Source organism: Astyanax mexicanus, chromosome 19 (assembly GCF_023375975.1).
Source record: "Astyanax mexicanus isolate ESR-SI-001 chromosome 19, AstMex3_surface, whole genome shotgun sequence".
Taxonomy (NCBI): domain Eukaryota; kingdom Metazoa; phylum Chordata; class Actinopteri; order Characiformes; family Acestrorhamphidae; genus Astyanax; species Astyanax mexicanus.
Window position 1 is genome coordinate 7,589,890 of NC_064426.1, and position 25,935 is coordinate 7,615,824.

At 37.2% G+C, this 25,935-nt stretch overlaps 2 protein-coding genes across 5 annotated transcripts in view; one reads left to right on the forward strand and one right to left on the reverse strand.

Moving 5' to 3' along the window:
- The first annotated feature begins 1,608 nt into the window (after positions 1 to 1,608).
- On the forward strand, positions 1,609 to 17,959 carry gtpbp1 (GTP binding protein 1). 3 transcript variants are annotated; one of them, XM_022671660.2, is made up of 13 exons: positions 1,609 to 2,132; positions 4,473 to 4,584; positions 4,933 to 5,113; positions 6,183 to 6,531; positions 7,428 to 7,551; positions 7,650 to 7,764; positions 8,295 to 8,439; positions 9,055 to 9,237; positions 10,223 to 10,358; positions 11,094 to 11,272; positions 12,692 to 12,856; positions 13,614 to 13,664; positions 15,300 to 17,959. In XM_022671660.2, exons 1-13 carry the CDS (start codon positions 1,941 to 1,943, stop codon positions 15,396 to 15,398), a joined length of 2,031 nt encoding a protein of 676 aa, XP_022527381.1. In that variant the 5' UTR covers positions 1,609 to 1,940; the 3' UTR covers positions 15,399 to 17,959. The 3 variants fall into 3 exon arrangements, with proteins under 3 accessions (XP_022527381.1, XP_022527374.1, XP_022527377.1); XM_022671653.2 differs by lacking the exon at positions 13,614 to 13,664 and having other exon boundaries at positions 12,692 to 12,904; XM_022671656.2 differs by lacking the exon at positions 13,614 to 13,664 and having other exon boundaries at positions 12,740 to 12,904.
- A 3,568-nt stretch (positions 17,960 to 21,527) lies between these two features.
- The window catches only part of sgsm3 (small G protein signaling modulator 3), a 35,872-nt gene continuing 31,464 nt past the window's right edge, over positions 21,528 to 25,935 (reverse strand). Inside the window, exon 21 of one of the 2 annotated variants that reach the window (XM_022671666.2) lies at positions 21,528 to 22,634. In XM_022671666.2, coding sequence (XP_022527387.1) covers positions 22,551 to 22,634 — 84 coding nt within the window. In that variant the 3' untranslated portion in view covers positions 21,528 to 22,550. The remainder of the gene's footprint in view (positions 22,635 to 25,935) is intronic. The other variant, XM_022671673.2, reaches the window with a different exon arrangement.

Below are 25,935 nucleotides of genomic sequence, written 5' to 3' on the forward strand. Positions count from 1 at the left end.
GGGCCTCACTAGGAAATAGCAGATAAGAAGATGTATGGATGACTAATAAATAGTATGTACTAATATATAATATAAGTAGAGCAATCTGAGAAAATAGACATGGGGGGTTAAAAAAATGGTCAAAATGATCTTGGATGTTTTTTGGCTAGACCACAGAAAATACTGTTCATGTTCTTGTTTAATCCATATTATGTCACTGTTTACATAATGGCAGGTGAAGAAAAGGGTTCTACAGAAGAATAGATTTCTTGTATTTACAGCTCATTTCATCAGATGGCTGTGGCTGGTTGCGAGTCTGTTTCATCAGACTTTACAATAGCAGGCGAGTTTCAGTTTCACTTATACATCTTGCTCATGTTTTTGTTTTTTTTTTACTTTGAACTCTGTGACCTCACCGTCAGTGTATGAAATGTACATTTATATTACAAATACACAGTCAAAATCTCGAGACATCCTCCAGATAAGATCATAAATGTGGTTCAGTTTTTATTCTTTTATCTTTCTATTTTTTATTTTTATTTTTTTCCCCTTTTTTATTTCCTAGGTATTTTATGTGCCTTAAGATCCTTTTTCTCTTATCACAGCAAAATGTTGTGTTTAGACTTAACTTTCCACATATGGAAACCTTTAGAACTTTTAGGTTGGAATTGATTTTTTTTTTTAAATAAATAAAATTGTGTATTACATTGTGTGAAAACAATACCATTTATATATTTTCAGCACATACATGGCTGTATTATATATATATCACCAATTATTATTAACAACAACAAAAAAAATAATAATATCACTTAATATAAATCATATCTTTATAGAAATATAGTATACTTTGTTATTGTTATTTTGTTGTTAAGCATTCAAAGACTTTTAGGTTATATTTTTATTAAATTCTGCAGAAATATATATATTTATTTTGTAAAACATATAAAATCAAGTATCACAAACAAATTTAAATGGGAAAAATAAAACGATAAAATAACTATTATTTTTTATTATTATATATTCTTATTGAAGGACCAGAACTGCCAAAATAATTTAAAAATAATTAATTGAACTAAATGACCGAAAAGTACTATGTTAGTGTTATATGTAATATGTTAAAACTGTAAATAATAACGATAAATCAAAATAAATATAAACATAAATAAATAAATAAAAATCCATGCATGCATTAATTGCCTATTTACTAACATTTCTATTAAATTAATATGAATTCATACATTTTTTCGTGTTTTTATACTCCTCATATCCTTTTTCGTTTTCACTTATATTATTATTATAATCTTTTTTTTTTGGCAGATCTGGTGTACCATATAGTATACTTCAGATATAAAAGAGAAGTTGTTGTCTTTGTTTTTCATATTTTTTTTCTTTATGAATATAAAAATATATTCTTTATAAATATATAAACGTTCCAAAGTATCTTTATTTTAAATGACGGAATTCGCCACCAAAACAAGATTACATCAGCAAATCTATAGAACGTCCTCAATGCATGCGGGCTCTGATTGGCTAAATGGTACGCAAACCAAGTCACCGAGCAAGGCGATTGGCCAAGGTGACTTTGACTGATTCATAATTCATGAGGAGGCGCGGTTTCAATGAACTACACATGCTAACTGTTTTTATTTAAGGTTGAAACCGCAGGCGCCAGTTTCTAATAGCTGTCAGTTGCTTTTGAAATATCATTCATTATGTAGAAAACCACTGCTTACTGTTTTTAGTATTTTATCTACATTTCATCTTCTCATTTTGACGCCTTTTCGTAGCGGGGTTTGGACCTGACTGACCGCAGCAAACGAGCGAGCAGCTGTTGGAGAGCAGCTCGGTTCACAGGAGGCGCGGATTCGCTGCATCAGCTCATACTCCACATATTCAGATCCTAAACCGGTTTTTAAAAGAATTCGTTTATAATTCCGGCAGTTTCTGAATCTGAAAAGATGGCATCTATAACAGCCGCCGACCCCGGCTTGAATCCTGGGCCGATGTCCTCCGCTGAGTCTTTGGTTCCTGCGAGTATGTTCGCTCCTCCAAGCCGAGGTTGTGGGGAGGACGGCGGGCCTGAGTGCTTCGAGGACGGGGAGGCTCTCAACGGCGAGGCCGGGGATCACGGAGTGGACTTCTCTAGCAAGGTCGCTCACTAGGCCTCAGTAGCCGGCTTAGCTAGGTTAAATAAATGCTCGACAGCTGGGTTAAAGTTATATTTTTAAACATATTTATAAGCCAAAAATCCTTTAAATATATTTCAATATTATTATGTTATTAATTTAGCCATTTTATGTGTCATATTTTGCAGTGTGGAGATTAGGGTTGTTGCTTTTACTAGTTAGCATAGCTACGCGCTAAATCCAGGTGGCAAATCAGGTCCCGAAAGTAGCCAAAAATCCACCCCAGGATTTTGTTCCAACTGCGTATGCGGCTGTGTATTAGCTGAGCTGCAGTGCAGTCACCTAAGCAGTTGGAACAAAATCCTGGAGTGGAGTTTCAGCTAAAGTGTTTATCAACAACAGTAATGGAGGTGAAATTCAGATAAAATTACACTTTAAATCACACTGATACAATAAATAAATAATAGTGATGTCTGGAACAGCAGTATATAACTATGTGATTTTAATTCGCATTACATTACCAAATATTTTAAACATTCACTTGGACTACATGACTAGTAGCTAGGCCACGTCTCACTTGTTTTGCTCCCCAGGCTGCCATAGTAAAATGCTGTCACTGAAACCACAGAGATTAAATGCAAGTGCAAGCTGTGTAAAAATTAAAAAATAAATAATGTGTTTTTTACTTAAATTGGAAAGCTCAAACTATAGAAATGTGCAGATAATGTTAGCTATCATTTAAACTTTTCATATTATTTTATTTCCCTCAGCTCTGTGTGGCTGTGTTAGTGTTGGACAGTTAAAGCTGAATTCACAGGTTTTAATTCTTAATTTCGTGTTGCTTTTTTCGTAAATTAAATCATTTACAGTTATAACCATTAATACCACCTTTTTATTGGTCCTTCTAATCACTTATTTAACTAACACAGCACCTTTGTATGTGGGACTTTTATTTTGGATCATATGTTATAGTAGATCAGGGCAATATGATTATTTTATAGCATTATTGATGCATTATGAACTTTTTTAAAATTATTTTTTAAATAATTGCACCTGCTACACCTTTACCATGTATGAGTCAGGCTTTATTACATAGAAATTCCCATAGCAAGTTAAAATGACGTATAAAACATAAATATAAAAATAAGACAAATCTACTTGTAAATTAACCAAAATAAAAATGTATTAATTTGGTACTACAAATTAAAGCACTAATGTTGTTTTTATTTATTTATATTTTTTAATTAACATTGTCAATTATGGAGACTAATCATTGCAGCCCAAATAGTGTAACTTTTTAATGTTCTAATATTTTTATTTCTTCTTATTATTTTTTTAAATTTATTTATTTGGTAGGCTTTGTGATTTCGGACCCTGGTGTATTAATGATGGCTGCATCTCAAACCACACACTGCTCTATTATACACTATTGTACGATACTGATCAGGTGTACTGTTTCTGCATTCTGTTTAATGTGATTTTACTTGTTGAGCCATGCTTACTTTATGGTGCTGGGAGCTTGGTCAGCTGTTTTGAGATGACCTGTGGAATGCAGGACATTTTCTACATTGGTTAAGAGCCTCATATGATTCACTAGTGAACTAGCTTGCTGAAGTGATGACATATAATGCAACATTAGATTCAACGTGAAAAATCACTACAGCATTCCTCAAGAGTGTTTGTTTTTATTTACTGGCCTATGTATTTTTTATTTTGTTGTTTATTTTCATGTGAATACACATGAACTATAAGTTGATTAGTTGATTCTTTTTTAAAATATATATAGTATAATAGGGATACAAAGATATGGGTACTGAGGCTAATGTACTGTATTTGCAGATATACATTGGTAGGCCTGTCATGATAATGACAAGTGACAAGTCAGTGTATCATACAATATAAAACATGGCCATGACCTCATACTCGTTTTTATTAATCCTTAATATTGCCCATTGTGTTCACTTGGCAAAAAGAACATGTTAAAATGAAAAAGTCAGTGTGCTGAATGTGGTTTATTCCAAAATGTAAGGTGAATTTCTGTTTAAGACACAACAAAGGAACATTACGGAAGTCCTGTACAATGATGCTACGTTGCTATTACACAGTCTTGTATTTACAAAATGGCAGGTTTACAGTAGAAAGAAACAATCTCCTTAACTTTCAGTGGAAGTCAATGTAAATATATTTTATTCTAAATAATTTTGGATATTTTCTGTTGTTCCATTTGTAATAAAATTGTGACACACATGCAAATTAAGTAAAGAAAATAAAAATTCAAAACTGATGATGCAGGGTTTTGAATGGCACTTAACCAACTTTGACCCACTTTGAATATATTATAAATGTGAACTCTGTGTTTTACAGTTGGCTCTTGTCAGTCCTAATGGAGAACAGTACGACTCATTACTGCGGCAGCTCCGGGAGAGGATGGACGAGGGCTGTGGGGAGACCATTTACGTGGTGGGCGTAGGTTCTGGTAAGAAACATTATTGATGATAAAAGTGATGATCATAGACATAGAGATGATCTGTGCATAGTTGCTGTACTGGTTGTCCTTCTCTGTACTGTGTAATAATTGGTTGTCTATGGAAATTATGTAAATATAAAGGCCAGACTTATACAAACTAAAAATGTGAAAGTCTACTACGGACCCAGTGTAAGGTTAATTTAAAATTAATTCAGGATCTGATTTTTAAACTAGTCAATACTGAGCACTCCTGACAGCTGTGAAACAGGCCAGGTCGTGAATACTGAGCATTGGCTAGTCCAAAAAAACCTTTATTCAGTACGAGATTGGGGGTAATTCTTTTTCTTATTCTCACAGATGGAGGGGACTATGGTCTTAATGAGAGCGATATGGAAGCGTCTGTGGCCACGGTACAGTCTCTATGTGAGCAGATTGAGGCGGACCTCATCCTGCTGAGAGAGCGTACCGAGTCAGGAGGCCAGGTTAGAGATTACCTCATTCGACGTCGGGTGGGAGAGGCTGACTTTTTGGAGGTCAGGTGAGTGTTCATGCTGGATGAAGACCCCGGTTCGGTTGGTACCTGGACAGTTGTTTATTTTGTAATTTGTTTTTAATCAGGAACAGAGTTAAAATATCTGCTTGGTCACAGAGTACAAAAAATGATGTGCTGTTGTAGTGCTCTGTTTTGTGCAATATCTAAATTAACCATGTGTATGTATTTACACAGATTAAATACACTGTACAGACCAGAGTAATGGCTGCCTCTGCTTATTCATTCTTTTCTTGCTAATACAAGGCTATTTAAATCATTAAAAAAAAAAAAGATCCTGCTTAGTTGTTGGAGTAGCTGTCTGTACTGTGTAGTAGTACTAGGTGGTATGACAAAAAATGTATATCACATATTTATTTAATTATTTATTTATTAATTTACGGTATATCTCAGTATTTTTATTATTATTTATTTATACTTCTTGCAAGAATGGACATATACATAGGTTTGCGGCTCATTCTACCATCAGGAGTAGGGGTGTGCGATATGGCCCTAAAATAATATCACGATATTTCATGGTATTTTCACAATAACAATACTCAAACTAACTGGCAAACCCTAACTAACTGAGATTTTAAAAAAATACAAGATTTTTCAGAAGTCAATGATCCACAATGTCATGATACTAATAATAATGCACTCCAAATATATCAATTTATCCCGGATTCAAGTAAAATAAATGATACTGGACAGATATAATCAGATATAATGGGAAATGAGAACAGTGTGAATACGCTAGTGAGATGTACCATTATGCTTCTTTGGCGTTGGACACCGGACAGGAAATTTTAACTGCCATACCACCCAGCACTACTGTCTAGTCTAGAAAAATTTCTATAAAAATTTGGAAACAAATTTGTGAGTTCAGAATGTTGGAAGATCTTCTTCTCAACCTATCACAGAAGTATCATTTCCCAGGAACACAGTTCCACTGCTAGCTCATGCCTGGCATTAGCCATGGTACCAGTGTTTATCATGAAAAGTTCAGAAGGTTGAAGAGTAAAAGATTAAGATGATTGTTTAAATAATGTCTTCACTCTCTTTCTGTTTCTCTCAGGGTGGCTGTGGTAGGGAATGTGGATGCGGGTAAAAGTACCCTCCTTGGCGTGTTGACACATGGAGAGCTGGATAACGGCCGTGGCTTCGCTCGGCAGAAGCTCTTCAGGCACAAGCACGAGATGGAGAGCGGCCGGACCAGCAGCGTGGGAAACGACATCCTGGGCTTCGATCAGGAGGGGCAGGTGGTCAACAAGCCCGACAGCCATGGAGGCAGCCTGGACTGGACCAAGATCTGCGAGAAGTCTTCTAAAGTCATCACCTTTATCGACCTTGCCGGCCATGAGAAATATCTGAAGACCACCGTGTTTGGCATGACTGGCCACCTACCAGACTTCTGCATGCTGATGGTGAGAGATGGACCAGTGTTTAGACCACCCTTCAGATCATTATCTTATTTATATTAGGACTACATAATACACAAATTGTGAATACCTTAATTCATCCTAACACACAAAGACCTATCGTATTTTTCGCACTATAAGGTGCACTTAAAATCCTTTAATTTTCCCAAAAATCGCCAGTGCGCTTTTTTTAATCCAGTTTGTCTTATGAATGAATTTTACCAGTCAGGTATTAAAGAGCAGTAGTGCCACTTTCCAGTGTTCTACAGGAGTTTCAGCTTAGTTCTTCAGCCGGGGCTGGAGTAGCATTAGCCGCTAACCGCTTTTTCCCTGTTTAGTGGTGAGTGTTATTGGCCTGCAGCCTGCAACTAACCCCGGCAAGCACTGCTGGAGTGGTTAGCTGCTAATGCTAATGCTCCAGCCTTAGTGCTGGAGAAATTCAGGAATCTAAGGTTACTGTAAATAAATGGAAGCACTTTACTCACCCAAGCAAACAGTCTTCAGCAGATAATTTACACCCAGCTCTCGTTTGACTTTAAAAGAAAATCTTTTTTTTTCATTATAGTTTTGTTTACTTAGCTTAGCTTTACTTAACTTAGTTAGCTACTCCCCACCACCTAGCTGGCGAGACCTGCTCAGTTAGAAGTTCTTTATAATGTCTCTTAGAATGCGCCTTATAATCCAGTGCGCCTTATGTGTGAAAATAGACCTAGAAATAAAGTTTATTGATAGTGCACCTTATAATGCGAAAAATACGATACTAGAGCTCGGGTTGTTTAAGATGCTAGCAAGACACTATAAAACATGATGTTAGGTTGTAGGACTCATTCTTTAAAAAAAAGTGCAAGATCAAAGAGAACAGTCTTTTTTTAATGATCATCTTTCCCTTTAATTCCTTTCAGGTGGGCAGCAATGCAGGGATTGTTGGCATGACCAAAGAGCATCTGGGTTTAGCGCTGGCTCTCAATGTGCCTGTGTTTGTGGTGGTCACCAAGATAGACATGTGTCCAGCTAACATTCTCCAAGGTGAGCTTCATACACTGCAACCATTTAATGACAAAATAAATAAAGTGAGTTTACAGAAATTCAAAAGGTGCTAAACTACTTTGTTGCTCATCCCACAGAAACCCTGAAGCTGCTGCAGAGATTACTGAAGTCTCCAGGCTGCAGAAAGATCCCGGTCCTGGTCCAGAACAAAGATGATGTCATAGTCACAGCATCCAACTTTAGCTCTGAAAGGTACACTGTTGTTTGTTTTGATTGTTACATTTTCATTTAGGTCTTGTAAGGGGTACTCATTATGACATGCTGAGTACTAACATTGAAAATAGGTCTTGTCAAAGGCTGCAATATGCAAATAGACCATCTATCACCATCTAAGTACAATGTCCTTACATTGTTTTGATATACCAGTACCTTAAAATCTTTTGCTCTTATAACACTATCACAGAACATTCTTGTCTCGAAGCAACAAAGTAGCCCCAAACCATAATGCTTCCTCCACCATGCTTCACAGTTGGGATTACATTTAATTTAATGGGCAAAGCACCTCTGAAACCCATATATCCCATCTCATCTTTGAAATTGGAGCTCTTTTTGCCAATTCAATACAATGGAGGGATTAAAGATCTATATAATTTAAGAGTTCACTTCTGACTTATCATTACTGATTATTGATTATTGGTGTTGATATGATATTTATCTATACAGTCTTTTTTCTGTATATAGTTCCTCTTCTTAATCCTTTTGTGTTTGTGGTTGCCTTGCAGAATGTGTCCCATTTTCCAGATTTCTAATGTCACAGGGGAGAACATGGACCTCCTAAAGATGTTCTTGAACCTGCTGTCCTCCAGAACGTCATTTAAAGACGATGAGCCTGCTGAGTTCCAGATAGATGACACCTATTCAGTACCAGTCAGTATTTATTTATTTATTTATTTATCATCCATATTTTAGATTAAAAATATTTTATTTAGTATAATTTCAGAAAGTACTACAAACCTGCTAGTGCATTTAATGCATTTATATAGATAACACAGTAAAACAAACAAACAAAAAAAAAACGATCGGTAAAATCATTATTTAAAAAATGGAATATTAAATGCCCATAAAGTTATCAGTAAATTTCTGTCCAAATCTAGAGTTTGTTTTGGCCAAAAATTTGACCACATACCTTTTTATTATTGTAATTAACAGCATGGCCTTTTATTTTAAAATTACATATCTGAATACCCCAGCAAGTGGTGGGTTATTCAAATGGGGTGAGAGAAGCCTATTTTTTTTTTTTAGACCATCTTGAAAGCCAACATTTTTCATTTCTGAAATTATAGGGTGTTTTGTAACTTTTGGCTCACCTTGTAGTTTGGTTTGACACGGTCATTCATGTTTACATTGAAGGTGGTTATCTCCAATCACACCCAGTGAAGGGTGTGATTGGAGATAACCACCTTCAACATCCTTTGTTTTTTTGCACGAAAGCCTACAGACAAGACAAAAAATGAACACTAAAGCCTCTGTTCTCTCTGTTAGGGTGTCGGCACTGTAGTATCGGGAACTACTCTACGTGGATTGATTCGACTAAATGACACCATGCTGCTGGGGCCAGATCCTCTGGGTGCCTTCATCTCTATAGCTGTCAAATCCATCCACCGCAAGAGGATGCCTGTAAAAGAAGTCCGTGGCGGACAGACTGCCTCCTTTGCTCTGAAAAAGGTATGAACATATTCTCTGCACTAAACTCCTTCCTTTTCACTATTTCAGTTCCAGTCAGATGTTGGAATTTAGAAGTTCTGATCAGGAGTTATCAACAGAGTTGTCCGCTGGTCAGATATTTTACTTGGAAAGTTGGAAACCACAAAACCTGAGTTCAGAATCCAGACAGCCCTGCACATCAACAGTAGTAACAGCAGTAGTATTGTGCAGTTTATCTTTAATACTATCTGTTTGTATCTCATTAAATTTGTCATGTTTGAACACGTTGGACTGCCCAACTGGTATTGCTAACAAGGATAACCTGGAACTTAAAATCTAGGACATATTTTGGTTGGATTAGCTAACTGTTTTTTTTTTTTATTCTCTTTTTGTAAAATATTCTTTATTTTTTTCCCATTCTCTCCCCCAATTTATTTGACCAAATACCCAACCAACTCATTAGGACTAGTGATGCCTCAACACCAGGAGGGTAAAGACTAGCACTCCTCTTATATATGTGAAGTCAGCCACTGTCTTTTTAAACTGCTGTTGATGCAGCATTACCGAGTAGCATCACAGTACTCTCGGTGGAAAGCACAGCGACTCGGTTCTGATACATCAGCTCACAGATGCCTAGTGCTGCATGCGTCACCCTTTGGAGGGATGAGGGGAGAGAGTGCCTCTGCCCACCCAGAGAGAGCACGATCAGTTATGCTCTTTGATGGCAAGTTGCATGAACAGGATTTGAACCGGCGATCTCCCTATCGTAGTGGCAGCACTGCTGGACCACTCAGAGCTCCTGCCCCTGTTTTTTTTTATTTGATCATGTTCCATAGGAATGCAGAGATTACTAATTGTAGAAATCAATAAAGATGTTAAGAAAAGAAAATTGTCTGAGGGAAGTTGACTGCGTTACAGTTGCACATTCTAAATCTTAAATTGAACCTATAATTTTTGTCCTTAATCAAATCTTAATATTATGTAATCTTCTCTCTCTCTTATTCAGATAAAGCGCTCTTCAATAAGAAAAGGGATGGTGATGGTGTCTCCCCGACTAAACCCACAGGCATCATGGGAGTTTGAGGCAGAGATACTAGTGCTTCACCACCCAACGACAATCTCGCCAAGATACCAGGCCATGGGTGAGAGAAAATGCACAGAATTTTGGTGGTTAAATGCTGAGAGGCTAAATATGGTAGCAAACAATTTGTTATGCAAATCGATGACCAGTAGATACAAATTTAAATGCAAATGGACATGTTAAAGTACATGGAGAGAAAATCAGCAATCTCAATTCTTCACTTACATTTCCATATAAAGAACGAGCTGTTCTTTAAAACTGAACTGTCGGGACACATTTCCTGGTGATCCTGCAGAGCATTTAGTCTAAAATAAGTGCAATTTTAAAAGCTGCAGACTGATTCTGGGAAGCCAAGAGAGGGAATTAAATGTCAGAACATTAAAAAGAAGCACGTTCTGTTCTGATTTTAAAATAACAGAAATGTTTGGCATGCAATTTAATAAGACAGAATGAAATGAATATACAGATTAGCCATAACATTAACACCACCTCCTTGGGTTTTGGTTTGCACTGTCCATCTTATCAGCTACACTGAACATTTGGGGTGTGACGAGATCTTGTGCTACATCAGGTGTTCATGTGTCATGCGAGACTTGCGTACAGGTAACCAAAACAACAGCAGCGCTGGTCTGCCTAAGTGAGCCACTCTCCACACACACCTCTTTGTATCTGCTGACTTCAAGAGGTTGTTCTGTTAATTGCACGGTCTGCTGAGTCTCGTGTTATACACAGAAATAGTGCTAATAATGTATATCACTCTCAGTCAATTTCTTCACCCTTTTTACATTTCCCACAGTGCATTGCGGCAGCATTAGACAAACGGCAACTATCCTGACCATGAACCGAGACTGCCTACGAACAGGGGACAAAGCCACAGTCCACTTCCGCTTCATCAAAACCCCCGAGTATCTACACACAGACCAGAGACTGGTCTTCAGGGAGGGAAGGACCAAAGCTGTTGGCACCATCACTAAGGTCAGTGTCACTAATAAAGGGTTGTGGCTTAACATTTTTTAGAGCTGTATTTAGTTTACTATGGGAGGAACTGTAGTGAATACCTTATGCTTGTTATTATTTTGAAGTGATTTTTTTTTCAATATGAATTTCAGTCATGATAATTGTATAGTTGTACCCTAAAATTGTCATAATTTAACACAGTATATAACTGCAGTGGATAGTTTTTACATTCTGATAGTACTAAATGAGATGTAGGGCTGGGTATAGAAATTCAGTGCCAAAAAGTCTCGTGCTAAGTCGCTCTGTCTCCCTCTCCACCTTACGCTGTCTCTTGCTAATTCAAGCTGTCTCTCGCCCTTGCTGTCTCTCCATCTCTCTCACTCGCTGTCTCTTGCAAACTCACTCAGTCTCTCCCTCTCTATTCCTCACGCCGTGTCTTACTAACTCCAGCTGTCTCTCACTAACTCGCGCTGTGTTTCACTCGCACTGTCTCACTAACTCGCGCTGTGTTTCACTCGCACTGTCTCACTAACTCGCGCTGTGTTTCACTCGCACTGTCTCACCCTCTTCTTCACTCGCTGTCTCTTGCTAACTCTCGCTGTCTTTCTCTCACTCGCACTGTCTCAATAACTCCTGCTGTTTCTCACTCACACTGTCTTTCCCCCTCATTCAGTTGCCCTGTCTCTCGCTATCTTGTGCTCTCTTTCTCTCTCCTGCTGTCTCTCCCCCATTCTTACTCGCACTCTCTCTCGCTTGTGGTGTCTCTCCCCGTCACTTGCTGTCTCTCACTAACTCTTCCTTTCTCCTATTTGCCCCGTCTCTTACTAACTCGCGCTGTCATTCCCTCACTCGTGCTGTCTCTCCCCCACTCTCTCTCTCTCTCGCTTACACACAATGTCTCCCCCCTCGTGCTCTCTCTCTTCCTGATATTAAAATACAGTAAAAAATCTCTAGTCTGACCTAAACCACAGTACTGCCCCCTCTCAAAAATACAGGGAACTTAAAGCATAAAAAAATAATAATGTTTCTAATTAATTTTTAAAGTGATTGATAGCACTAATATAATTTAATTAAATTTTCTCAATGTAATACTGATATTTAAATAAATACGCTGTTCAATAAATACGCTGTATGAGAATAATTTATAATTTTTGTATTTTTTGGTTACAATTTAGAAAAAAAATATTGTTTGGGTATCAGTACCGAACTCAAAGTATTGAGTGAATGATAACCAGCTGTAATGAGATATAAAGGATATTTCATAATTGGATGAACCTGAAACTTCGATCATCGTATTGAGCCCTGTGATTTCCAATCCTAGTGTAGTCACATTATTATTACAGTTATCATCACAGATAGTTACAATAGTTATAATAGTTGATGATAGCTATTTATCTTTGAAGCTTCTCCTTGCTATGTCTGTTTCCTTCCCAATAGCTTCTACAATCAACAAATAACCAGCCTTCAAACTCAAAACCCCCACAGATCAAAATGCAGTCAACAAAAAAAATCCTACCCAAGAAGGAGGACGGCACGGCGCCAACCAATGAGGAGGCAGTTAGTACCAGCACAGTAGCTAGTACAGTAACAACAGCGGCGGCAGCATCAGCAGCAGCAACAACAGCAGCAGCAGCAGCAGCAGCACAACAAGTAAGTCTGAAGAAGCTGTAATTTTAACTGATACAAAAAATATATATATATATTTAAATAAATACCTTTTATTTTTTTTATTATTATTTAATTTTATTTATTTATTTACACAATGTCATCACTTGTGCACTGTCAACAGTTTTATAGATGTTTGTAGACTGTAAAATTTGTAAAAGAACAGAGGCAGAAATCTTTTTTTTTTATATATATAATTTGTAGTTGCCACCTGTTTCAGTATCTGAACTCTGCACCCTGACAAAGTTATTTTTAAGCAATGCCATAAACAACCACTTTAAGTAAAAAAAAATAAATAAATAAATAAAAAAAAGGCTTTTTATATGCAGTTGCACAGTAGAGGAGAACTGAAGCCAGGGTATGCACAGTATAGACAGGAGGCTATAGGTCATGTCTCTACTGCGCATGGTTTGCTGGTATGTTGCTATGCATAGCTCTAAGCTTGCTAGACAGCTGCTAGATACATTTTAGCCATGCTTTCCCTGTTCTGTCCTGTTTAGTCTAATATTTGTCCTTTCTTCTCTTTCTCCATCCAAAACTGTTGCCAATTTTTCCCCTCATGTTTTATAATTTACATTTTATTTAACTACCCAATCCCATATCTTTCGTTATCTACCCCTCCTCCACGTTTAAAATTGACTTCACGTTCATGCGTTCACCCATCCTTTGCCCTCTACCCTCATTACTGCTTCAGACAGAGGGGGAGGAAGACCCTCAGACTAAGGAGGGCAACAAAGAGAACAAGGTAACAATGGTTCATTAAAAAATGGCTCACTCGTTCCCAGCATGAGCAAGAAGATAACAATACTTATCTGACCTCAAACCGCATTTTCACAAATCAACTTGTAGTCAAAACTTTTAAGATTTAGGTTTAAATTAACAATTAACAAAAAGGTTAACATTTCAAATGTACACCAAGGCTCTTTTTAATGTACCACATATACTTAATTCGATGTAGGATTTTTTTTTTTTTATATTGCAGTCTGGTTCAAAGCATAATTACACCCCAATGACCATGCTAATATGAGAACCTCACAGCACATTTAACAGCCCTTAAGAGTATAAACAAAATTTTGCTATACTGGGCTAACAGTGAGTGTCATTTTCTCCCAAGTGATTTAATATCAGGCTTCACAAATCATTCAGATTAAGATCAGATTTCTTGCAGTTTTTTAATAACGTCTAATATACAAACCACAGTGTTTTGCATGTTATAACAGTTTTCTGAAACCAGTTATCTCTCCTTTTTGTATGGAACGCTAATTTGTATATTTTGTGGTGGAGTTAATTAGAAACACTTAACTTGAGCAGAACTCACTGGCCATGTTCTCAGAAATGCACTATATGAACTAAAGTATTGAGACACGCTGTTCAATCAGTAATTCTAAACCAACAAAAAGCATCTATATGGAAGGTGTTTCTGATAAAATGGCCAGTGAGTGTAGATACAAGCTTTCTCAGCATAGTTAAACTTGCTTTGCTGCTCCTGAAGCTGTTTTTGCACATAGTCTCCTGAGGGACTTTTCATAAGAGGACTATTCAGTTTTCCCAGCTTTAAAAGCCAAAAGTGAGCACAGGCTGATTATTACAAATATCTATTGTTTGTTCATCCAACTCTAACTATTGACTAACTATTGAGTGATCTCATCTCACACATGCCATATTTAGTCCGAACCACAGTAGCAGTAAATCGCTAGTAAATACCGCCCAATAGTGTTCTGGTAACCCAGGGTGCTATCAGCTAACGATTCGTCAAATGAAACTTGTTTTAACATGGTAAACACGAGAGTACAGTCTGATATTCTCACCTCTTAACTTCGAAAGAACTAGCGCAGCGGTTAGCGGCTAATGCTAATGTTAGAAAACTAAACTGAAACTCCTGTATAATGCTGTACTTCAATGAAGCGGCTTTACTGCCACTGCAAAAATTCATACATAAGGTGAACCGGATTATAAAGCGGACTGTTGATTTTTGGTCAAATTTAGGAAATTATGTGTGCCTTTATATTCAGAAAAATATGGTAGTCTGTGTATAGATAGTATAGCTAGCCCATAATGGTGGTAATGATCGAATGTAGCACTCTTTAGTTAACTCGCTAAGCTAAGTAATGGATGAGGGGGGCCTATCTTTTAGACTATGTCTGGAACGTGGCCTCCATCGTGAAAGCTTCCATATTTAATTTCTGGTATAAAGTATATAATAATGCATGATAGTAACAAACACATAAACCTTGGTTTATACTTGAAAAGTTGTGGCTAACTGGTCAGTCCTCTTTTATGAAATACCCCTCCGGGCTCTATGTTGAATATAGTGTGATGTTTCTACCACTTAATCTGATGTGAATCCAGATTAAAACCTCTTTATTTTCTCTCATTTCAGCCAAAGTCCGGAGGCAGGCGACGAGGAGGCCAGAGGCATAAAAGCAAATCTCAAGCTAACTCCACAGCCCCCCCTGCTGGTGCAGTAGGGAGCTGCTAACTTTCTTTCACTTGCTCCTCCTCCTCCACCTCCTCCTCCTCCTCCACTCCCATCAAGTGTCTTTGTATCTTACAGAGCATTGAAGATGTTCATGCAAAACGATGTTTTACAGTCAGCTACACCCACCGACCCCACCTGTTCATTTTGTTTAATGCTTGGTCAGCATGGACGACGCACCACTGCTTCTTAAAAACCAAGAGGAGTCCACAAGGAACCAACATGCAGTGTCTAGAGAATTTAACTTATTATGGAAACGTGTGTTCTTAGAGGTTTACGGTGTAGTTATTGTAGTAATTAAGAACAAAAGAAACCGAGATACTGCATGATGGTTCTTTTTTTTTTATTATTATAATTTTATTCAATTTTTTTTTTTGCCTCCTTTACAAAGAAGGATATTTGTTAAATCTGTGGTCAAGCTGAGGAAAACGTGAGACCTTTATCTTTTCTTCTCCTTTTATCAAACCAACGCATTGGCATTGTGCACTGACTAGGTAACTCGTTCTGATAGCGTTTTAGCATTTTCATTCTGTTTTAAAAGTTCTCAAAGTTATGCATTTTTTTAAAAGACATTGGAAATTTTAGTCCGTTATTCTACAGTTCTGTGGAAAATACAACAAAATATATGGACTAGAGAGCATACATTGACTCACATTTGACATTTTAGTCATTAAACCTTTACAGAAAAATGCAAATAAAAAAACATGTATCTCCAAAATAGCAACTTTACAGGAGGGAGAGAAAACCTTATTAACTTTTCATGGAGGTCAATGTAAAAAGAGTTTATTTCAGGGTAATTTGGAATTAGGGAATTTCTATTGGTCTATTCATTAAGGAATCTCAAAACAGTTTAAGGGACAGTTTGTTCAAGTTATGTAGCAAACTAAAAATGGACAAAAATGGAGATACTTGTTTTACATTGGACAGCGACAAAATGTACCGATCAGAGCATTAAAATGTTTACCAGCGATTAGAGAGCATTACTAGAACCACTGGACCAAATGTGTCCATTATTAGATTTCCTTTTATTTTCGTGCAGAATTTTATTGATTTTTAAGGGGCCATTTTCTGTTTTTATGCAATGATTACAGTGTATTAACAAACACCAAACTGCACAACCCCCCAAAAAATCCTACATGTAAGTGGCAATATTAAAAATCTTAAAAAGTTCTTGTTTTAGCAATTGTTCAGACTACAGTCACTTTACTGTAGTTTATGTTTAAAATGCTCAAAGAATGAAGAAGGAATGTCACGGTTTCACAGATTGAAGTCCTGAGGGTTGTTACTTAAGACCAAAGGTGTGAGGTGAGGGCTGTGTATTAATAGAAACGTCCTCCAGCTCGTTCAAAATTTAAGGCTGGGCTTGTATTAAGGTGAGCAGTTTTAGCCTAAAATGCTTCCAGCGTTCTGATCTGTGTTCACTAAAATAAACCTAAATTCAGGCTTTATTTTATTGTTGGTAGTAGAATTTCTGATTTTAAGTATCAACTGTGATTTATTATTAATTAATTATTTTAACAGGTTTTAACAAATAATATCTTTAGAGCTCTAATGCCACAGAGAGTCTCTGTCTAGAATTACTTTTACCAGTAAAAACTCCAAATAGATATTTGCAATTGTTTTTTTAGCTGGTAGAAATTAATAATTCCGATATCTGACTAGTTAAATTTTGAATTACATAATTTAGTTGTTTATTGTTAAAACTCAATTGTAGTCATCCAGAATGCAGCTACTAGTCAACATCAAATCAGTTATCTTGAATTAAAATCTGGACTGGAAATAATATACTAGTCTAAATTGCAATTTCTACTAGGAAAATAAATATTGTATATCTTTTTGGATCGGTTTTATAGATGTTTACATGATTGATTATTATTCATAATTTTTTTTATGAGTTAATATCTAAAATTAGTATAATGCATCAGGGAAAACTACACAACAGATCTTCTGGCTGGTGGCATTTCAGGTTAAAAGTCCTCAAGTTATTTCTCCCAGACCTTTTGGACTTTATGGATTTAAAACCCAATGCACATCTTTTACAACCCTCAGTCATTTAGGTGATGAATGAATGTCATCCATGTGAAAGCTGTATTCCAAACCCAGTAACAGATTAATAAACATTTTACAGCAAACCGCATTTCTATTGGCTTAACATCTGGCTGAGTTTAAACGTCACAGACCTTTACTGATTGGTTCACAGAAAAAAAAAAACAGCAAATGTACCACAGCCTCGAAGTAATCAACCAAGACCTGTTCATTTACTCCCAGCTGCTTCTGTAGTTTAGCGCTGGAGCTAAAAGGCTAGTGAAGCTAAATAATGTATGACATTAAATTAGCCTGAGAGCTCTAGTAGAAACTACAGAATCAATCCTATAGAAGTTCAGGTAGTGAACATGTCTGATTAAGCTATCTGATTGCTTTTGTGGCTGAAGAAGATTTTGTATGTTTTGATTTTTCTGTGATTCAGTCCATTAAGGAATAGTACTGGGACCATCACTCATTAGTTGTGAAACTGCACACCATTTTCAGTGATGTTACAATATAATAAACTGGTGGTAAACATGGCTGTTTGTCTGTCTGTTTGTATTTTAATACACAATTCCAGGTTTCTGGACAGGACTGAGCTCATTTCTCAAGAATCAGCAGTAAAAATCACTTTGTTGTTTTGGCCACCAGATGCCACTACACACAGCTTTCAGAAAGGAGCCTTTTACAATAGAGTTAGAGGGAAAGAATCTGTGCAACTTTTGTTTTTTTGATATGCAATTGAGAATCCAAATACACAAATAATTTTTTTAAATTTCCGATAAGTTACAAAAAAACAAATAATTGCTTGTATTTAGTTTTTTATTTGATGATCCAAAAAAAAAAAGGGAATTAGATTTTCCTCCAGCGTCTTATTCCGATTTCCGCTCCACCTTAAATGCTTACTGCAGTAACACACAGACGATCATCCTTCATCAGTAAAAGGTTTATTTCCTTTATTCATGACTGGAATTGAATACAGTCAATTATGTCCCATTGGTTGCAAAAAACAAACTAAAATGCAGCAGAAAACCTTCACGAAATAACAGATCATGAGTGGAAAATGCTTCCACTCCCCCCACTCCCTTTTCCCTCAAAATACTACGACTCTTCTTTCGTAATAAATACAGCTGTTCTGTGAAGGCCTCAGTGGTTTGTTACACTAGAGAACAAACAGCATCATGAAGACCAAGGAACCAGACAGGTGTGTCCCTATGACCAGTAATGCCCCCTACACCACCTCCTCCTTTCAAACTGCTGCTGATGCAGTATTACTCTGTAGTTAATGTATTCAGAGAAAAGCACAGCGACCCAGATCCAACACTTCAGCTAACAGATTACTATACCAAGTTTCGATTACAAGATAAGTGTAATGTACCAAACATTTCGCACTATAATGCGCACCCAAAAATCATCAGTGTGCCTATTAATCCAGTGCGCCTTATATATAAATTTATGTAGGTATGAATGTATGTATGTCAGGTTGTAAGGAGCAGTAAAGCCACACCGCTGAAGTACAGCATTATACAGGAGTTTAGTTCTCCAACTGGATTAGCTTCAGCGGCTAACTGCGTGAAGCACTAGCTCTTTGGCCACCCAGATGTGAGTTTTATAGGCCTGCAGCCTGCTGCTAATCACGGATAGCACTGCTGGAGCACCATTAGCATTAGCCACTAATCACAGCCCTAGCTCTTTTGCTGTTCAGAGGTCAGTATATCGGACTGTAGCCTGTGTGTTTACTGTGTTAAAGCGTGCTACGTGGAACGAACCAGAGCTTAATATCTGGCATTTGGCACTAACTGCTAGCCGCTAATTCTAATGCTCGAGATTTAGTGGAAATCTGTAAATCGCAGCTTACTGTAAACAAACAAAGCGACAAGACCACTGGCGAGATCTGATTAATTTAGAAGGGAAACATGGCGACACCCTGTTCCTACTACTAGTTGCATAAAGTTCACCTTCAAAAATAAAATTTAAATTTACCACAAAATAGACGTTATTTGATAGTGCGCCTTATAGTGCAAAAATACAGTAGTGTGATGTAGTACGAAGTGTACCATCATCTGAAGACTTGGAAATCTGTGGAGTGTATACATGATATGTTGGTGTAACAGCAATCAAAAAGCTTAATTATTATACCATTATTAAGGGACAAAACAACAGAGTGGTCTCATATAGAGGTTTATTTTATATGTATGCATTTTTCTCCATTTACACACAAGGTGAGAATCACTGAAATCCTGGAGGCTTTTGTTGGTCATGCTCAACTCGTTACACATTTCTATTCTGATCAAATTGCAGTACAAAAAAATTCCAGACAGGAAATATCTTCTCCAACAGTGGCCAGGAGAGCGCGTGTTACAACTCTGCTTCAAGAAGAGGAGGTTCTTTATGAAGCTTTAGGAAAACAATTAATACTGAACTAACCAGAAGAATTCAGATCTCTTATATTAGGATAGCCCTGGTCTTCAGTGGGATATAATAAATATGTATCACACACCCATTGGCCACTTTATTAGAAACCCCCTCCCTTGTAGCAACAGCTTTGCTGGTGTACTGTTCCAGACCTTAGCTCAACACCAAAGTTCGTGTTCTAGAGAATCACTGATATTCAGCACTTCAGCACAGTGCTTTATTTATTTTGATTATGATTTGTTGGTTTAAAATAGAAGTGGGCAATATGACTGTATTTTATTGTATTGTGATAATCGTATCATATTGGGCACCCCTGATAATTTCACTATTTTTCTTTATACATCATTTTTTCAGATTAGCAATTTTAGTTAAAGATATCATATAAACAGATAAAAAAGTAAATGATGTGGAGTTGATTGATGCTGCAGTTGGGCTGCAGGTTTAGGTTCAGCAACAGTATGTGCTGAAAGACCAAAGACCAGAATATAGACCAGGTTATTCCATCAATGGCAGGAGCATATTCCAAGATGACAATGTCAGGATTAATGGGGCTGGATTGAGGGATTGAGTGATTCAGGGAGCATGAGATCATCATTTTCACACATGGATTGAGAGAGAGTTCACCACAGAGTCCAGATCTTAACCTCATTGAGAATCTTTGGGATGTGCTGGATGGAGAAGAGCTGCTTTGTGCAGTGGTCAGACTCTACCATCATCAATGCTGCTGCAAGGTGTTGGTGAAAAATGAATCCAGCAACACTGGATTGAAATAAATCTTTTGACACTGCAGAAGCTTATTGAAACACTGCCGCAGCAAAGAGTGTGAGACCTTTTTTTTTGTGATTACTTTTTTTTGTTCAGGGAATGTATCTGGCCATGGGCTAAATCAGGGGTGTCCAAACTACGGCCCGCGGGCCATTTGCGGCCCGTTTCCTTTTTTGGAGCGGCCCGCGAGGTATTTTAGAAATAGAATGAAAGTTGGCCCACTGTTAAGCAGGTTTTTATAATGTGAGATTCAAAGGTTGATGACTAGGAGTCAGAAATGCAGAAAAACGGGCCAAAGAGTCTAAAAGCTGCCGTAATTAATGTCAAATATAAAGATAGTAAGTCAAGTAAAATGGTGTGTAAATGAAATAATCAGGGAAAAAGTATTATTTAAAGTGGTTTATTTCATTATTTGTTTTATTACAGAGTGTGGCCCGTGACTTCAAATATATTTCTCCTTCTGGCCCCCAACAAAAATGTTTGGACACCTCTGGGCTAAATCTTTAAGTAAAAGCACAGGTGGAATTTACAGAACAAATATTTAAAATACAAAGGCTCTGGCCACACAATAACCACTATTAAGCCCTATCTGGGTGGGATTAGTTTAACCTGGGGAGATGAAGTTTTAAATACAGTAACGTTTAATGTTTGGGTTACTGAATGCAATCAAATCCTCACATCAGTTCTTTAAAATCTAGAAGAAACAAAGTAAGCCTTCTCTGGAAAGGAGAGACATTGACTCCAACAAAACCAGGATCAATTATTTTTAATGCCTTTATGATTTTGGAAGAAATAACAAATAAGCATGTGTCTAAGGCAAGTTTTGGTGTGATAGCAGTTAGATTTTTGCACTCTTTACTAATAAATAAAAATGAACTCATTTCAAAAATAGCAAGAAGGAAAAAATAAAGAAACAAAAACATAACATTTAATATAAGAATAAATTTTAATTCCACATCATTTTGGATCATCTTTTGGTCCATTCATGAAATGCTGACGAGGACAAGGGGCAGCTGCTGTTTTTCAGTGATGTAAATCATAAAAACACCAAAAAAATGAGCTTAAATACAACTGTGACAAAATTCTGTTTTTTTTCATCCACTACTTCCACCACCAGCTAGGATTTGTTTATTTATTTTATCAGCTTTTTTAGACGTATGGATAATGCTGAGGGAGGTGCAGAGAGACGACGATGATGAAAAGATTACAATACAGTCCATCTAAAACACTTCTTGCAGGATCTTTTTAAAACAGGGTCTTGAAAAGTGGTCCAACAACCATGAAACGTGACTAAACACAGCGTATAATTCAAATCATATGTACACTATATACAGTGTTTCTGGTGCAAACTCTTTAACAACCCAAAAAGAGGTAAATGTGCAAAAAACCAAGGCAAGCATCGGCCACTGAGCTAATCCTACACAAACACTGTAGGACTGCTGCATACGAAGCTAAACAAATTAGTGTGTGCGTTTGTTTGTGAGTGTGTGGATGTTTGTGGGAGAAGTATGTGTGTGTGTGTATCTACAGTAGAGTGTAGAATCTGTATATATATCTCATTCATGGCTCTAGGCATGCCCTTTATAGTACTGTCTCAGACAACCCCTTATATCCCGGGAAGAGGAACTTCAAACTCCGACAGAACTTGGTGAAGGTGATTTTTTGGGAGGTTTTTATGCATTCTGAAGCAGTGTGTGTGTGTGTGTGTGTGTGTGTGTGTGTGTGGTCCTGAAGTGTTGAAGTCGACGGCAGTCATGCAAGCACACACGAAAGCCACTGGTCACTGGTGGAACATACTGGTATCTACACACTCAAATACTCACTATTTCAACATGGTCATGGAAAGCGCTTCATCAACTCATTTTCTTTTTTCGCCCCCAGTTAAAATGAGCGAGTGTGTGTAGCACCTGGTGTGTAACCCTCACATACTGTGGGTTCAGACTAGAGTTTCTACCCATCGATGTCCCAGCTGAAGAGGTGATGCTTCACCAGCATGTCCTGAACACCCTCTTTTAGAGGCCTTTGTTCTTTTTCCTACAGAGAAAGAGAAAAAGAAAATAAGCAAATGAATGTCACGTTATCTTGTTCTATTAACAATAGGATCAAATGGAATATCACGATACTTTTGAACATTTTCACAGTACATGATATGCATGATTGGGGCTGTGTATTGGCCATAGAGTCTTGGTTTAGTCTGTGATGTTGGCATCTATTTTTTTATGCTATTTTTATTTGATATAAAGCTATGGTGTGATAATCACAATATAGCAAAGTAACAGATGAAATTGTTTTTTAAATTAAATAAAATGTGTTAATCACGCAGCTCCGGGGCTCACGCACACATGAGCTCCTCCACTTGCCCGCATGTGACTTGCAGCGCTGTGTTCTTAATAATAGGTCTGTGATTCTTCAGTGTTGCAATATTAATTAACATTATTCTGAATCAATTTAGCTCATTTCAAAAGCCGGAAAATGTTTTTAAAAAGCTCAGTTTTAACGCTCTACTTACTAAAAAGAAAAAGGTTTTGTGTTTAAATTGGGACCATAATGACAGTTTATGGAGCGCAGTTGGGCTGGATTTTTTGGGACTGATCTAAGATCTAATTGACAAAAAGTGAGCAATACAATATGTATCACTATACAGGAGTTACAATTTAAATAATCACATTTAACACAAACTTTGAATAAAAGAAGAGTTACATTTTCTAAATAACAATTATGAAGGAATCAGAAGACAGAGTACAACACTGCCATCTAGTGGTCAGAGTTGATTATTAATTATTATTAATCAATACTGTGTTTTTAAAAATACAAAATAGCCTTGTTACTCCTATTTCTTTTCAGCTTGTTTTCATTCCGGCTTCTCATCGTTCAATAAAACTCCTACCCAGATTAATTACTCAATCCAGATAGAGTGAATCTGATTGTGGTTGGATGAGAAGAATAAACATATAACATTCTGACACCCTATTGGTTTATATGATCCATCACACCTGCACACGTCCCCCCCCTCACACGTATGCAAGACGTATGTAGCCTATTATGAAGATTATCCGAGCAGAGACTTAAGATGATTTCAGACTAACGTCCAACTAAAATATAAAATTTTACTAAAATACAATAATTTTTTATGAGCATATAATGTTGAAATAACTTCCCAACATTAACATTTAAACATTTATGGCTTTTAGTATTTTATTTATTTATTTTTTTGAAGGGGGGGGATTCCTGTGGCTTTTGTTCTTAATGACATTTCTACGGTGGCCGAGAAAGCCCAACGCAGTGCAAATTGAAAAGCGCTGCAAAAGCACAAAACACATCCATCAAAATTACAACACAGGCGCAGCAACTAGAAAAACGCGCTGCAAATACAACCACAACACAACGGAAGTGAGTCACAACACGGAAAACGGAATTTTCCCGGGGGACCTTAAAAGATGCTGTACCAGCTAAGCTGCGTCTTCAGTAACGTCTCGGACTTCACTATGTGTACAAAGGACAATAAGTGGCAAACAAGGCGTTTTGTGAAGCAGAACTTTTAATAATATGCACACAACCGTGGTAATCACAGGTAATAAACATTACTTACTTTTCAGAAGCTTGTTTGCCACTTATTGTCCTTTGTATACAGCTGGTACAGCATCTTTTAAGGTCCCCCGGGAAAATTCCGTTGTGTTGTGACTCACTTCCGTTGTGTTGTGGTTGTATTTGCAGCGCGTTTTTCTATTTGCAGCGCGTTTTTCTTTTTGCAGCGCGTTTTTCTATTTGCTGCGCCTGTGTTGTAATTTTGATGGATGTGTTTTGTGCTTTTGCAGCGCTTTTCAATTTGCACTGCGCTGGGCTTTCTCGGCCACCGTACATTTCAACCATAGTATCTATACTACAATCTGAGTAATGAATGTGAATATTTTTCACACCTTTTGTACACTTTACATTTATTAAGTCCTGGGATGGCAATATGTAAACTGACCATGAAGAGTTACATTATGAGACAGCTTGGGAATGCACACATCTGTGTTAGATCTGAGGTGTTATCTTGTGAGTGAAGTTCAATTCTGGCCAGCATGCTTGTGGTAATGTAACGTGAATTATCCTCAATTCACAGTGTCACATGTGTTCCAGGAATACATCCTAGCAAGCATTACCACCAACAGTGGACAGTGCAATAAGTGGTAATGATTGTGATCGGCGGTGTCTGGCCAGAATTGTTTGTATCAACAGACAAGTGAATCAGGCAGAAATCATATCCACATTCAATGTAGGAGACCCCACACACATATCCCACAGGTCAGTGCAGCATTCTGTAGCTATTATATATCTGTAGACAGAGCTCTTCAAAAGAGCACTTACTCTCCTAACACCTCTAACTAACTACCTTCCACTACCAGATCAGGAGAATCTCTCACTATCTTTAATAAACTCCTGAAGACAGAACTCTTCAAAGAGCACTTACTCTCCTAACACCTCTAACTAACCACCTTCTACTACCAGATCAGGAGAATCTCTCACTATCTTTAATAAACTCCTGAAGACAGAACTCTTCAAAGAGCACTTACTCTCCTAACACCTCTAACATACAGTACTAACTACTTCTAACCTCATTTCCTTCTTCCCCTCCTTCACTCCTCTATCCCATTATTTCCCTTCGACCTCCTTTAGGCTCTGTCTAAAGATGTTTTTACCTTTAACTTCTATTACTTTTATACTTCACTATTTTAAGTCGCTTTGGACAAAAGCGTCTGCCAAATGTAATGTAATGTATTGTAATGTAATGTAACATACTGGTTGTTGTTTACAGGCTGAGTTTAATTGCTTTAAGTCTCTGTATTTTGTGATTCAGTCAACTGTTCAGTGTTTCTGAAGTGTGCTCAACAGAGTGCACAATAAAACATTAATCACAATTGTGGTGGTTTGCTCTGTCAGCCAAGCAGCAGAACTAGACTAAACAATAATGCTCAATACTGCAACGAAGCCTTTTATTCAACCCAGGCTAAGCTAAACCAATTCCATAGACTCGAAATGGGAATAGAAACCATGGCACAACGCAGTAGGCTTAGATAAAGGTCACAGAAAGACTTTTGCTAATGGGGACGTTTTTGCCTTGACATTTAAAGCAAGCATTCTCAGGTTTCCCAAGCGGACAATGCGGAAAATGTGCCGTCCACATCCCAGCAAGCTTTTCCAGTTCAATGTGTGCTAATCCCCATTCCAGAGGCTCTTTACAGAGGAGAACCATTCATTATGCAAACCAGGAGAGGTCATCTGAGCTGACCTGCTTTTCTGAGAACAAACTACAGTCTAAAAAAATAAAGGTGCATTTTTCTAAAGTGTTTTT

What these genes read in the sequence shown, in the direction of transcription:
- gtpbp1 (XM_022671660.2), top strand. Translation starts at nt 1,941, where the DNA reads ATGGCATCTATAACAGCCGCCGACCCCGGCTTGAATCCTGGGCCGATG. An exon ending in CTGTTGGCACCATCACTAAG is followed by an intron (nt 11,273 to 12,691) that starts GTCAGTGTCACT and finishes CCTTCCCAATAG; the next exon opens with CTTCTACAATCAACAAATAA. An exon ending in AGGGCAACAAAGAGAACAAG is followed by an intron (nt 13,665 to 15,299) that starts GTAACAATGGTT and finishes CTCTCATTTCAG; the next exon opens with CCAAAGTCCGGAGGCAGGCG.